Source organism: Musa acuminata, chromosome BXJ3-3, assembly GCF_036884655.1.
Source record: "Musa acuminata AAA Group cultivar baxijiao chromosome BXJ3-3, Cavendish_Baxijiao_AAA, whole genome shotgun sequence".
Classification (NCBI taxonomy): Eukaryota; Viridiplantae; Streptophyta; class Magnoliopsida; order Zingiberales; family Musaceae; genus Musa; species Musa acuminata.
The window spans coordinates 10,808,979-10,823,528 of record NC_088351.1 but is presented as its reverse complement, the minus strand read 5'-3'; the positions used below and the strand labels follow the sequence as shown (position 1 = coordinate 10,823,528).

The window sequence follows — 14,550 nt, the reverse complement described above, 5'->3', positions numbered from 1 at the left end:
GACCGGGAAGTTGGTCCTTTGGGCATTTTCTTCGAGATCGGGATTGTTGGTGAACCTTTACACCGTTCGGTCCTGCCCGCAAGATCGTCCGAGTGGGCGCTCGGGCAGTGGAAGTCGTCCTCCCGTTTGGTCGATTTCGAACCTTACTTCCGGAATACGGTGGGGTTTCCCTTTGATCGATCGCCTCCTTGTCGCCTGTTCTTGCAAAGATTTAGTTAGAGCTGAGTGAAAAAGGGGAAAAAATTCCTCTCCCGGTGCGAGGTTTTTATACCCTGCACATGCGGACCAGTGGTACCTGCCACGTTTATGGCCGTCGACACTTTAAGCGGCGAACTCGCTTCTCGTGTGGACATCGATCGTCCTCTGTGCCTCGGCGCCGAACAGCGGTGTCGCACTCAATCGACGTCGTTTTGATCCGGTGGGGTGGCATTGTACTCGATTGGTGTTGTCCCGGTTTTTACGGGTCGACGTTGTACTCGATCGGCGCTGTCCCGATTTTTGTGGGGTGGCGTTGTACTCAATCGGTGTCGTCTCGATTTTTGTGTGGCAACGTTGTATTTTGTCGGCGTTGGCGTACCTTAGGGGTATGGTGCCGATGTGGTCCGTCGTGCTGACTTTGATGCTCTTGATTGGCGTTGATGTGGCTGTGAGCGATTGGTTAGAGGACATGTGCCCTATCATTCTCTCTCTCCCCCCTAGAAAGTGGCATGCAGTGGGTCGCTCTTCGAGGGGCTTGGTGCATAGCGCGGTGCATCTTGCAAGTTGGGTCAATCATCGCGTAGTGATTGGTGGTATGGTTGTTGGCCAGGGATTTCTGGGAATGAGTGTCGGTCACAGATGGGGTTTTTGAAAACAAATGTTGGAGTTCTGATTAGACGAGTGGTGTCGCTTGATACTGAGTGCAGTAGTTTGGATGCTGAAGATTGGTGGTGCCAAGTACCATGGCTTGGGTACTGAAGATTGATGGTGCTGAGTGCCGTGACTTGGGCACTGGGGTATTGATGCGACCGAGCTCCATGGCTCATGTACTGACGATTGATGGTGCCGAGTGCCGTGACTCGGGCACTGGAGTATTGATGCGATTGAGCTCCATGGATCGAGCACTAACGACTGATGGTGCCCAGTATCGTGACTCGGGCATTGAGGACTGATGTGACAGAGTATTTGCTACTCATATGTGCCCTGCAAATCAATCACGTGAGTGATGACACGTGTGACTTGACACACAATCTTTTTACTTATTATATTTTGACATTTATCACTTTATATTGCTTGTTATATATATATATATATATATATATATATATATATATATATATATATATATATATATATATATATATATATATATATATATATATATATATATATACACACAATGAGAATCAGATCGTGATGAGATCACGATAATGAAACCGATTTGCCTTTAAACATAGATCCTAAATAATCCCGGTCATAGGTTACTCGAGAGGGATATCGAGATAACCGGACAGATTGGTGTATTGTATACCCGTAAATATGATGGATGCAGTTGGTCTCATAGTTGCTCGTGTGGGGACACTAAGGATACAATACAAGTGCTCATTAGGGAATGAGTTTACTTATTGATTCGCTTACGAAATGTTGAATGACTGATGATGCCTTATTGTCATACAGCAATTCCGCAGTCCTAGTGGTGTATCTGGTCCTTAGACTTGAGACACCAAGGATGTCTTATATGAGTGCTTTACTCTTTGATACCGGACTTATAGGTTTGGATGTATCAGATCTAGTACAGTCGATTATCGGGAGTGATAGTCAACCTTATGAGGGCTATTGAGTGTCGATAAAGGATCATCTACTCTCGGTGTCATGAGAGGAATGTCCCATGTGTTCTTGCTCGGACAAATCCTTGACTAGGGTCATTCATATTGAGAGAGAAAGAGTTCTCCGGGAGAATCCGATTAGAGTGAGACTCGAGTAGAAACCGTATGGATCTAACACCACCATGCCCGGTATACGATCTTTGAGATATTAGATGGATGAGGGACTACAAGTACACGGTAACTAAGGACAAACAAGTCTAATGGATTGGATTCCCTTATATTGTTTGGGGACTGCGGCGTAGTGGCATAGTACGTCCGTAATCGATGAGTCGAGTGAATTATTATAAAGATAATAGTTCACTGAGCCAAAAGGAGTTCTGATAGGTATGGCTCACGGTCAGCTCGATATTGAGCCTAAAGGGTCATACACATATGGTAGGCATTGCGATGAGTAGAGGTTCGGATATGAGATATCCGCCGGAGCCCCTATCTTATTGGATATCCAATAAGCCCATGAATGATTGGATCCTATGAATGAGATCCAATAAGAGCTCATGAGAGATTATTGGATAGAGATCCACTAATCTAAGAGGCTTGAATAGTTGGATAGAGATCTAATACTTAATAAGGCAAGATCCATTATGGTTAAGTTGATAGGGGACCTCTATAAATATGAGAGAACTGGTGGTTTATAGGCAAGAGCCTTTTTGGTTGTCTTCTCTTATTCTCCTCCCTCTCTCCACCTTAGAGCAGGCCTGAAATTTTGAGGAGCGTCATCGCAGTCCTATTGTGTGAATCACCGCTAGAGAGGAGGGCACTTGACCTTCTTCACCCTCTCATAGAGATCTGCAGGGATTCAGGGATATACGATCTCCCTAGGTAACACAATCTATATCACACGTGGTTTTCTATTCTGTGGATTTTTGTGCACTAATTTTTGCACAATGATGAACATATATTTGAGAATTGGGGATTTTGTTTTCTGTTCTTCCGCTGCACATGTAATGTCGCCCCCAAGATTTTCCAATAGTACTATGGCCCGGGAACAGAGTACTGACGTCATTGGACAACTTTGCTTTGCCCGCGGCCAAAGTTAACCGGGGTGGGAGCCTTCTCACCTTGTAGTTTTGGCGGGAAATTTTTGCCCTAGTGGGAACACCTTGCTTTGGAACTTGTGCATTTTTTTATGAGTCATTATGGCAAGGTGGGCAATCGCTCGCCTTCTGGGGGAGGTGAAGGGTCACCTCGGTTGGTAGAATCTTGCCTTATAAAAGTCCCTTCTCCCTTCTACCGGTCCTTGCTAAATCTATTCCTGCGCTCCAACTCTCCTTTCCCATTGTCCTCTTTGGTCGATAAACGTCTCAGGTCAGTCAAAATGTCTTCTTCCTCTTCCTCTTCTTCCTCCTCTTCTTCGTATGGTAGGTTGGGATCTGGGGTTGCAGCGTCGACCTCGAGTAGTGGTCTATTGTCGGGTGGGGCGTCTCCTGTGAACGAGAAGGCCGCTCAGGCCCTCGAAGTCATGAAATCCTTGCATGACTTTGACTCCGTTGTGACCGCGACGTTGCTCGGCCGTGTCAGGGATCGTTACAACATCCCAACCGAATATGAGCTATATGCCCCTCAATCTGGACAATGGGCCCATGATCTGTTCCTGGATGGGTTTTGACTAACTCTTGATGCCCTTGAGGCTGAGCTCATGTTTCCTCTACACCCGGTGATCGAGGCTTGTCTCTCTTGGTGGCGGATCTCGCCATCTCTGATGGCCCCGAACTTATGGAGATATATGGTGGCCTTCCTCGGAGAATGCCGAGGGGCAGGCATCACCCCGACCCGATCCCTTTTTTTGTCCTACTTCCGTCTTTCCAAGGGGCCGGACAGCTATTTTCTATCGTCTTGTGGTGGTTTTAGGGTGATCGGAGTGCCTTCCAATAATAAAGGATGGAAAAGTCACTACTTTTTTGTTAGCTGTAGTCGGGGGTGGGGGTTTAGCCTCCGATGGTCAGCTCGGGTGATCAATAATAGCTGCCCTGGGTTGTCTAACGATGAGTACGAGCAGCTTGGGTGAGTAACGGAGTGGGCCATCGAGCTAAACCTCAACTGTATCCCATAGCCCGAGCAAAATCTTTTGAACTTTTCATTGTTAGACTAGGCGCCATTGTCGGTGATGATGGCTTTGGGATGTCAAAACGAGTAATGGTGTTCTTCCATACAAATCTTTCTACTTGCTTCTCGGTGATGGATGCTAGTGGCTCGGCCTCCACCCATTTGGTGAAGTAATCCACTTTGACGATGAGGAATCTTCGTTGCCTCGAGGCCGGTGGGAATGGGCCGAGGAGGTCCATTCCTCATTGTGCGAAGGGCCATGCGCCATCAAGGGGGGTCAATAGAACTGCGGGTTGATGATATGCTTGGGAATGCTTCTGACACTACTGGCTTCGTTGTGCGTATGCCATAGCATCTTGATGCATGGTTGACCAATAATACCCTTGTCAGAGGACTTTGGAGACTAAGGTTCGATCGCAGATGTGCTCCCCGTAGATCCCCTCGTGAACCTCAACTAAAACCGTATGGGCCTCCGTGGGATCCAATCAACGTAGGAGCGGTTGGGTGAATGACCTCTGATAGAGTCATCCGTTCATGTTGCAATACCATGCATGTGTGCGTCGGAGCCGTCAGGAGGCTGCTTTGTCTACCGGCAACGTCTCATCTCTTTTGTAGCGGAGGATCTCTTCCACCCAAGTCGGGGTTGTGTCGGTCGTGGCCACCTCTTCGGTTGCAATGGTCCGACAAGGAAGTTGCTTGACTTCCTAGGGTAGTTTGGTGCCTGCACCCGAAGCGAGTTTTGCCAAGGCATCTGCTTGAGCATTCTGTGGTCGTGGTACCCTTGTTATAGTGAAGTGTTGGAAGCAGCTAACGAGCTTCTTTTCCTCGGACATGTACTTTGACATGGTAGCATCCCAAGCCTTATAATCTCTGTTGATATGACCGACTACTAGTTGAGAATCGGTGAAAACCTCAATGTTCTTGACTTGGAGTACAAGGGCCAACTTAAGTCCGGACAGGAGTGCTTCGTACTTGGCCTCATTGTTGGTGGCTTTGAATCCGAAGCGGAGCGCATGTCTAAACGATTGGCCATTGGGACCTTCAAGAACAAGATCGGCCCTGCCCCTTTTGGCGTTTGCCGAGCCATCCACATGCAGGCCCAATCGTTGCTCGATATGTCCATAGGTATCGCCTTGGAGAGGAGTTAATTCTAAGATGAAGTCAGCGATAGCCTGGGCTTTGATGGCGGTCCTTGGGACGTACTGTATGTCAAATTCTCCCAACTCGATCGACCATTTGAGCATTCATCCGGATATGTCGAACTTCGACAAGATTTATCGTAACGGTTGGTCGGTCACCACTCTGATAGGATGGGCCTGGAAAAAGGGAAGTAGCTTTCGGGCCGTTTGGACGAGCGCCAAAGCTAGCTTTTCCACCGGCTGGTATCGCATCTCGGGGCTGCCGAGGGCGTGGCTCACATAGTAGACCGGTTGTTGCACTCCAGAATCTTCCCGAGTCAACACAGAACTGATTGTGTGCTCCGAAGCCGCTAGGTGGAGACTAAGCGGCTCACTTGAGGAGACTATAGCGAGTCGAGGTAGTCGGGCCAAGTGCTCCTTGAGCTGCTCAAAGGCCTCTTCACATTCCGAGGTCCATCTAAAGTCCTTTGGATTCTCCGAAAAAAGGGGAGGCATTTGTCCCCCGATCGGGAGAGGAACCAGACCAGGGTAGTGAGCCTCTCGGTCAAGCGCTGCGTCTCTTTTATCGAGCGGGGAGGTTGCATGTCGATGATGGCTTTCACCTTCTCGAGGTTCGCATCTATCCCTCTCATGTGGATGATAAAGTCGAAGAATTTTTTCGAGCTGACTCCGAAGGTGCGCTTTGTAGGGTTGAGGCGCATGCTGAACTTTTGCAATGTCCTAAATGTTTTAGCGAGATTCGCTAGGTGTGTTCGGGCGATTTTGCTTTTTATGATCATGTCATCGACGTACACCTTCATGTTTCTCCCGATCTGGTGGGTGAACATCTTGTTCATCATTCTCTGATAGGTTGCTCTGGCATTCTTCAGCTTGAACGACATGACCTTATAGAAGTAGACACCTCGGGTAGTGATGAAAGCAATGTGTTCCTGATCCTCTGTTGCCATCTTGATTTGGTTGTACCCTGAGAATGTGTCCAGGAACGTGAGGAGCTCGTGCCCCGAAGTTGCGTCGACTAGCTGGTCGATCGTTGGGAGTGGATAGCAATCCTTCGGGCATGCTCGATTAAGATCGATGTAGTCAACACACATTCTCCAACTTCCAATAGGCTTTTTAACGAGAACTACATTCGATAGCCATCGAGGATATCTTGCTTCAGCGATGAATCCTGCCGCCAAAAGTCGCTCTACCTCGTCATCCACCGCCCTTTGTCGGTCGAGCGCCAAAAATATATTAGTCTTGTTTTAAACAATAAAGATTTAAACAACAGCAGATTGCATCAAAATTTAGCCCATGAAAGGATATTTTTTACTTGCATGCTCTCTTTCGTAGTCACTAGAATCCATTTATATTAATATTCATAGACCATTCATCCATTTATATTAATATTCATAGATCATTCTTGTCATGTTGATCTACTTAATCTGTTCTTATTAGATTAATCTTTTGTTTTGGTGGCTCAAACATTCTTTTATGTTCATATTCACCAACTTTTGGCTTTTGTTTTAATTTTTCATTGCCCTTTTTCTACAAAATATTGTTTCTTTATTATTATTATTATTATTATTATTATTACTATTATTATTATTGTTGTTGTTGTTGTTGTTGTTGTTGTTGTTGTTGTTGTTGTTGTTCAGAAAACATTGAATTTTAGCTAACTCCATAATGCAGTATATTAAATGTCGTATATCATTATTCCTTTGTGAGGTAACTTTTCCTACAGGGAATGAATGCTATGTTCTGCTACTGGTGTTATGTTATATGGTTTTGCTAATGGGGAAGAACTACTAGAGATCACACACAACAAAACAGCATGTATATCTGTTACATACTATGCAAAATCCTACCCACCCCTCTCCCTCCCACCCCAGCCAGACCCACCACATATAGAACAATCAGGAAGAATAATAAAAGAAAGAAAGAAAGAAAGAATCAGTTCGTTCGTTCCCCTTTTTTTGCACAGTTGTTGTATAGGAGGAACAAGGAAGAAAGGGGCGGTGGTCCTGATGTCTGGTGATCAACTTGGGGAACAGGATTTAGGATTGGAGACGGATGGATGGGAGAGCGGCTTTTTCCTTGGGAGGCACAGCATCCGAGGGCTCCAGCACATGAACGGCGCCATCGCTCATTCCCAGTGCTATCTGGTTTGGTGCGGATGGGTGGGCAGCGATCACCACAGGATATACGACAGCAGCTTCACGGCTGCAATCGACGATATTAATTTATTAATTTAAGCTTTATAATTTATATAGCTTGACAGAGCTTTTTTCTTCTTTTTTTAATTTAAGATTAAAATGTTTGTTAGGGGGTGTTCTAAAATTATTAATTTAATCAATTCATTTGAAAAAAAATAAAAAAATAAATTATAAGTCGATTTAACTAACTGGGATTTGAATTAATTAATTTGTTTTTTGAATCGATGATCTGAATAATTTTAATGATTTATTAAAATATTTATGTAAATTGAATCAAATGGATTTGTTACCTCTTCTGAATGGATGGTGATAAATATGCAGAGGGTGCAATTCGACAACGAAGCTTCAACCCGTCCGCTTCGAAAATTCCGACAGCCCCGTCCCTGAATCCAGCATGTACCAACAAACCATCGCAAGAATATGTTGCACTCGAAATCGATGCAGCAAGCGCATCTCTAGGAGACCACTGCAACCGAGAAAGAAAACAAACCCGTTAGCCGGAGAGACCACTGCAACCCCCGAGGAACCTACCTATCCTTCTCTTCTTATCAAATCTTATCTAACTCCATCAGAAAAAGAACTAACCGAATGCATGCACTCCAGCTTGCTGTCGTAGATGGATAGTTGGCTCGCGTGGACGACCAAGAGATGTGGATGATTCTTGTGGAACTGAACTTTGGTGTCCCCATCTAAAGGGGCTGCTGCTGCTGCTGCTGCTGCGTGGGAAGCTGGTGCCTGGATAAATCGTGACATCTTCTTCTCCCATCCATCGATACTCCACATGCATAGCTGCAATTAAATCAAAGCTCGTCAGTAAGTAGGAATACCGACACCAATCAGTTTGCACGACAGCTACAAACAAAGACCAAATGAAACTGCGTCAAAACATGGTGAGTTTTAATCACTTTCGAGATAAGTCGGACGGACGACGTCAAAATCGAGCATATATTTTGATTCAAAAAAAAAAAAAAAAGCCAAAATGTACACACACCTGAGCATCGGCTCCGGAAGAGAGCAGCACATCTAGTGACCGGGAAAATGCAAGGCCAGTGATTTTTTTCTGGTGACCCTTGAGATCGGCCGTGACCTGCAAAATTTCCAGCAGATGCCAAGATTAAATTTGGCTTCTCATAAAACACAATCGAGTAGGAGGAGAGGTGCTAACCGTCGCGGTTTGCGCATTGTATATTAGAATACTAGAATCCTCGGTTCCGATGGCTATCATATTGTTATTTTGAGGATGAAATGCTAGAAAGGTCGGCACAGGTGGAGGCGACAATAAGGTCGTCATCAGCTGCGAGATAAAAACAAGAAACGTAACAATAATATCTTTCGAGACTCCCGAGTACAACCATAGCGGAGGAAGCATGTCAGGCAAACAATGGATTTAAGGAAGAAAGAAAACTCGGAACCTTGGACGCCACCAAACTGAACAAAGAAACATTGCCGCCGGACGCAGATATAACGTAGGAGTCATTGTTTGACAAAGCCATACAGGAAGTTCCTTCTTCTGGATTAGCTCCGGTCGTGTCATTGATCATGACGGCACCATTCGATGGTTGCCACAGCCGAGGAGCCACAGATGCATTCGACTGAAACCCGAAGAAGAAAGAAGAAGAAGAAGAAGAAGAAGAAGAAGAAGAAAAACCACCGTCACGAAAGATATATATATATGCAAGCAATAGATAAAATTGAGTAATGATAAACTCGATTACCTTGCCGGATGGATTGTGGTCGACACGTGCCCACGTCCACAGCTTATGGACGCCATTGGAGCCTAGACCCAGCACGGCTATCCCGGAGTTGGTGTATAACAACTGCACCACCTCGCTTGCCGTCGTGGAATCCGGCAACCGCAAGGCTCTGAGACGAGCGGAGTCAACAATGTCGGATGACTTCCATCCGGTATCTCCTGGAATTCTTAGCTTGACATCAGCGGCCGTCGTACCGTCCACCGTGGCCTGCACAATTCGTTTTACCGTGTCGTCATAATCCCTGCTCCGAATATATTCGAAATTTGAAGGGAAGGAAAAAGAAAAAACAAACTTGTATTTACTTTATTCAGACAGACAGACATACATACAGACCACCGCAACCGGTTGCACAAAATTCGTTCGTATAATCATTTTATCCAAACATTAGTAAGTTATATATATATATATATATATAAAAGAAGAAAACCTTATACCTCCTCAGATGGCCTCTTCTCCCTCGTCGTTAACGACCTTTTCCCGTCTGTGTTTGCTAGGATCTTAATTCCATCGTCGCTTGTTGCCACCGCAAGCAGTGAACCTTCTCCGTTGAGTCTCAAACGAGGGCTTGCCTGCGTGTGAGGAAGAAGAAGAAGAAATAGGATAAACTAAATGTTTCAGTACGTCACAGTGGGAACAAAAAAAATTTAATCAAAAAAAAAAAAAAAAAAAAAACTACTAACAGGCAATCCACCATCTGCATCAGTAGATGTTAGCATATAAGCACGGTCCATATCCCAAAACTTTATCAGATTTTCATCTCCGGCTGCCAAGAGGTTCCTAGACGTATCGAACTGGACAACTCCGAATGGCCGGTTTCTGAACCCCGAATACGTCGTCTTGATTCTGCCGTTGGTTTCATTCCACTCGACCAGATGAGTTTCACCGTCTTTGCTGGTCCCACAAGAGAAAAGCCTGCGGCGGCGGCGGCGGCGGATTGAAGATATATGTAGTAGTAATTTCAATGATGATTCGTGAGACCGAAAATATATCAAAAGCAAAAAGAGAGAGAGAGAGAGAGAGAGAGAGAGTTTTCTAATTGTAATAACTAAAAAGGAAGGCATCGACGACAGGTTGCAGCACCAAGGCTGCTGGCATATAAAGAGCAACGGGATGGTGACAACGGAAAGACGGAGTTCTCACCTTGTCCCATTTGCACCATAAGCCATCGTCGTGCACCCGTGACCGGGAGCGTCATACTCGACTTTGGGACCCGAACCATCGTAGAACCATGCTTTGATTTTCCCATCACTACCCGTCGAGAATATAAACTGCATCAATCGAGCCAAAAGTGAGATCACTAACCGAGCAAGCTTTTTCGGATGGTTACACCGGCTAACGAGTACGACACCACCAACACCGAACGAACCTCGATGGACTCAATATGGCGAGCGCACACAGAATAAACAGGTGCGTCGTGGCCCTCGAAGGTGTACCGCTTCTGCCCTGTGGTAGCATCCCATACCTGTCGTCGGTCGGTGCAACAGAAAAATCATAAAGCTCATGCAATTTCTTCTTCTTATAAAATAGATAGGTCAAAGCACATCAATCTTGTGCTGCTCACTTTAATCGTCTTGTCTTCACCGCATGTGACTATGGATAAGCTCTTGTCGGGATGGGAGAAGGCAATATCATTAACACTACCCACATGAGCATCGATCTACACAACACATATATATAAAACAAGCCGGTCAGGCACATACTTGTACGAGGATGAATATAAAATATAAGAATAATAAAACATTTAGCTTACCTCCAACAGTTGTCCCAACTCAGCATTTAAGCTGAAAGCATATGTCTGAACAAGATGCTTTGAAAACGCTACACCTACATCAGAACATACATTAATATCTAAAAATAAAAACTATCGACTTAAGTTGAATCGTAGTACCGAGAATAGAACCATCCGGGCTCCATAGGCATCTGTTGACAGATATGGTAGCATCTTTAACGAGCGACGACTGCTGGATGAATGAATAAATGAGGTAACACACACCCGTGAATCATATTATTTTACACGACAGACAGACGGAAAACCGGACCAAATATCAACTTTTAAGCCCAAGGGAGAGAGCACCTGCAGAGGCATAGAACAAGATCCCATATCCCAAACCTTGAAGGTCTTGTGCGCTATCCTCTCTTTAGACCCGACTTCCCATATGTCAACGTCACCAACATTTGTTCCAACTACAAAATAAATCAAGATGACACAATTTTTATAGAAAAAAAACAAAAAAAAAACACATCCATATGCTACTCGATAATTCAAGCGCGCCAACCTAGAAGAATTGTTTGGTGGATCGGGTGGAAATCCAAACTCATGACATTCGAACCCTGGTTAAGAGTCCGCACCACAGTTTTCGGAATATCATCTTGAGGGCGAATATTGGGCGGATGACTTGCACCGGAGAAGGACGCCTGAAGCACAAGTTTCGGCCATGAGCAGATTCTTTATACTGAACCAAGCTGCAGACAAAGAGATTTGTTACCGCAAGTCTTTGGCAGGTGTTAGCTGTTTAATACCTCATCTGTTTGGGCCGTGCGTAATCTCTTCCACACGCGTTCAGACTCCACGGTTTGGTTATCCCCCCCACCAGGAGGAGCATTTGTCGGAGTCCTTGGGTGCTTAAAGAAAGCAGCTACGGCAGTGAAATTTATTAAGTATAGTCCCTGCAATCTTCTCAGTCACCAGAAAAAAAAGAAAAAAAAAAGGGGGGGGGGGGGGCATTCGAGGAGCACCTGCACTTTGAGGCTGAAGCAGACCTGAAGGGACTTGCGCAGCAGCAGCAGCAGCATCATGCGGTAATGGTGGGTTAGCAATTGCCATCCATCTCTGAGTGGCACTTGCAGACGGAGAGACAACCAATGGGAGTGGCTGAATCAAATACATAAAAGAAAAAAAAATGGTAGTTCAACATTAGTCGATCGATAACAAGGAGCAAAGAGAAGGAGAAGTCCTCTTACACTATGAGAATCCATGGGAGGCAATGTTTCAGCTCTAGGATTAGGCGGCCCCATGAGCTGGACATTTCTTGGGGCGGGTCCACGGGCTCCGTCAGTAGGACATGTGTGATCAGTATAAAGCGTGTGGAAAGTTGGGCTGGGCCGTGGATTCGGGCACTGTTGGTGCTGCCAACGCAGACTAGAAAAGAAAATGTGTGAATCTCAAACGTCGGAATAGAAACACACACTCCTGACCGATGATGATTCATATGATGATGATTCATATGCTCAAGTAACTGTGAGTGAGTCTTGTTACTACTCTGTGCTACCTACTAAACAATTAACTGCTATTTCATTTTTTATAGAAAGAGACTCATCAACTAAGTTTGGAATGGGAATGATTGCCAAATAGTAGTAGTAAAAAAAGAAAGAAAACAGAGGAAATACATACATACATACATACCTTTGCTTGATTAAAGACTCGAGCCGAGATTCGCAAGGTGGAAACTTTAGCTTATCACGAAACACAGGATTAGCTTCGAAGAGCTTCTTCAGCTCCACCCACATGTTATTTCTCGCAGATTTTACGTCACCGTACTTGGAAAGCTGCTGGTTTTGCCTTCATATTCGGCGGTGGATAAAAAAAAGAAAAGAAAAAAAAATGGATGTCTCGTCGTCATGAGAATAATTCGTGCATCACTCTCTCTTAATTACAAAAAGCCAAACCGGATTACCTGAAATTCTCCAAAGCAAGCAGCTGAACCATCTCCTTGTAAAGCTCCTCATTGAAGGAAGCAAAAACCTTGAGATCCTTCCTAAGTATATCGATGGCTTTCCCTCTATCTGACCTATTTATTATATTAGAAGAAGACCAAACAAAAACAGAGCATTTTAGACATCAACAATAAATCTGCCGAAACCAAAAAAAAAAAAAAAAAAATAATAAAAGGAATTATAAGCTTCCAAAACATCTCACATGTCAAGTGCTTCCAGGTACTTCTGCTTCCTGATCTCAAAGTAAATTTTCACAGAATGCCGATTATCTTCGAGCTTGGTGAAACTACCAAGGTACTTTTCAGCTTCATCCCAGTTCCCTTCCTGAACCAGATCCCCGAAATATTTCATGTTGAAGTAGCAGCCTGACTCTTGTTCCAACCTATCATCCAACCATTTTTTGCTCCGGTCATAACTTTTACAGACAGATTATAGAATTAAAATTGCTGAAGAAATTAAGACAACTTACTTGTGAACTGCTTCCTTGTACTTCTTTTCATTCAAGTACTGCAGTATCAGAAAAATCAGTTCCTCTTTCAAGGCTGTCATAACTTGCCGGCCCCTAATTCTCGAATGCTCCACGACGAACGATCGAGTTTCTGGAAGAAAGAAAGACACAAATCACGTTCGTCACAAAGATCCAAGACGCCATGGCCAGGCTCAAAGATGCAATGTCACATCAATCCCTTCCCAAACGTAATAGAAAGAACACGAACGACGACCTCCCGTCCTCTAGCTCGCAATCCAAAGACGTGACCTGAGGACCCCGAAAGCCTACCTAACTGATACTTGGGAAACACCAGTACGAGAACGAAACCCCAAATAGTTCCCTGTCCCAACCCCTGCCTAACCCCAAACAGTTCCACCTTCAAGATTCAAAAGAAACGAAAGAAAACCCTACCGGGCCGTCACCAGGGCGGAGAGAAAGGCACCAGATGGCGATGCACTGGCAATCTGAACCACCACCGTCGTGCTCCCTTGCGATGATCCCGCAACAGAGTCTTTGATCTGGAGTCGGATCCTTCAAGAAACCGCCAAATGCAAAAATATCTTTGTGTAAGCAAGCCCGATTCGAATCGCCTCCAAAGTTTCTAGGGCTTCGAACGGTTCTTCTCCTTCCTTACGGCTTCTTGCACTCTGCTTCCCCTCCCTTCACCTGTTCCTTCTCCCCACTCCTCCCCATCTTTGTCGCCTTTTATAGACCCCCCCCCCCCCGTCCGGTTCCTATCATTCCCCCTGAGGCTTTTATAGGTAAGGAAAACCTGTTGCCTAAAAGACCCCCAATATTTAGGAAACCACCAGATTACCGCTCCCATGGTGGTGGGGGCGGTTGGTAAAAAGCGCGTCGCTGCTGGTCACGTCGGGAAGGGCATTCTTGGAAACAAACCCCGATGTCTATTTCGAGAAGACAATTAATTTCAATAAAGGGTAATTTAGTCATTTTGTCGTTTTGCTGCCTACCCCGCCGCGGCATCCTTTCTCGTACTCACTCCAATTTAAGTCCTCTGTTTCCGAGACGATAACATCCTCCCCTTTTTTGCTGGGTGCGCGCGCTTTGGTTTGCCTTTCTGCCCTTGGGACGTGGGCGCCAAAGGGGTTGATATGTCGAAAGAGGGCGTGGGATTAGTAAAAGTCTTTAATGGGATCCTTTCACGTCACCGCGAGGCTGTCGCTTTCCTAGAGCGCGGTGTCTGCCGAGGCATGTCAGATAAGTCGGGTACCATCTCACCGAATGATAAGCAGATCTGCCTCTCTCGGGGAGAAGGGAGAGCCAGTCCAAACGGGGCAACCGCCGTTCCCACACGACCCACGGAACGGATACGTGTCCACCTATGGCTCT

General features: G+C 45.4%; 1 protein-coding gene across 1 annotated transcript; it reads right to left on the bottom strand.

Annotated features, from left to right (window-relative positions):
* Window positions 1-7,083: 7,083 nt before the first annotated feature.
* Window positions 7,084-13,259, bottom strand: LOC135633929 (protein TOPLESS-RELATED PROTEIN 2-like). The gene is made up of 23 exons (XM_065143936.1): window positions 13,180-13,259; window positions 12,913-13,092; window positions 12,671-12,784; window positions 12,400-12,555; window positions 11,958-12,135; window positions 11,733-11,868; window positions 11,517-11,632; window positions 11,273-11,411; window positions 11,071-11,180; window positions 10,885-10,954; window positions 10,747-10,820; window positions 10,558-10,653; window positions 10,363-10,458; window positions 10,137-10,264; window positions 9,677-9,908; window positions 9,431-9,565; window positions 8,958-9,203; window positions 8,655-8,834; window positions 8,408-8,536; window positions 8,234-8,329; window positions 7,828-8,031; window positions 7,593-7,708; window positions 7,084-7,249 (listed from the first exon to the last, which is right to left on the bottom strand). Exons 1-23 carry the CDS (start codon window positions 13,257-13,259, stop codon window positions 7,084-7,086), a joined length of 3,177 nt encoding a protein of 1,058 aa, XP_065000008.1.
* Window positions 13,260-14,550: the final 1,291 nt, after the last annotated feature.

What these genes read in the sequence shown, in the direction of transcription:
- LOC135633929 (XM_065143936.1), bottom strand. Translation starts at nt 13,259, where the DNA reads ATGACAGCCTTGAAAGAGGAACTGATTTTTCTGATACTGCAGTACTTG. An exon ending in TACCTGGAAGCACTTGACAT is followed by an intron (nt 12,785 to 12,912) that starts GTGAGATGTTTT and finishes TATAATAAATAG; the next exon opens with GTCAGATAGAGGGAAAGCCA. An exon ending in ACCACAATCCATCCGGCAAG is followed by an intron (nt 8,835 to 8,957) that starts GTAATCGAGTTT and finishes TTCGGGTTTCAG; the next exon opens with TCGAATGCATCTGTGGCTCC.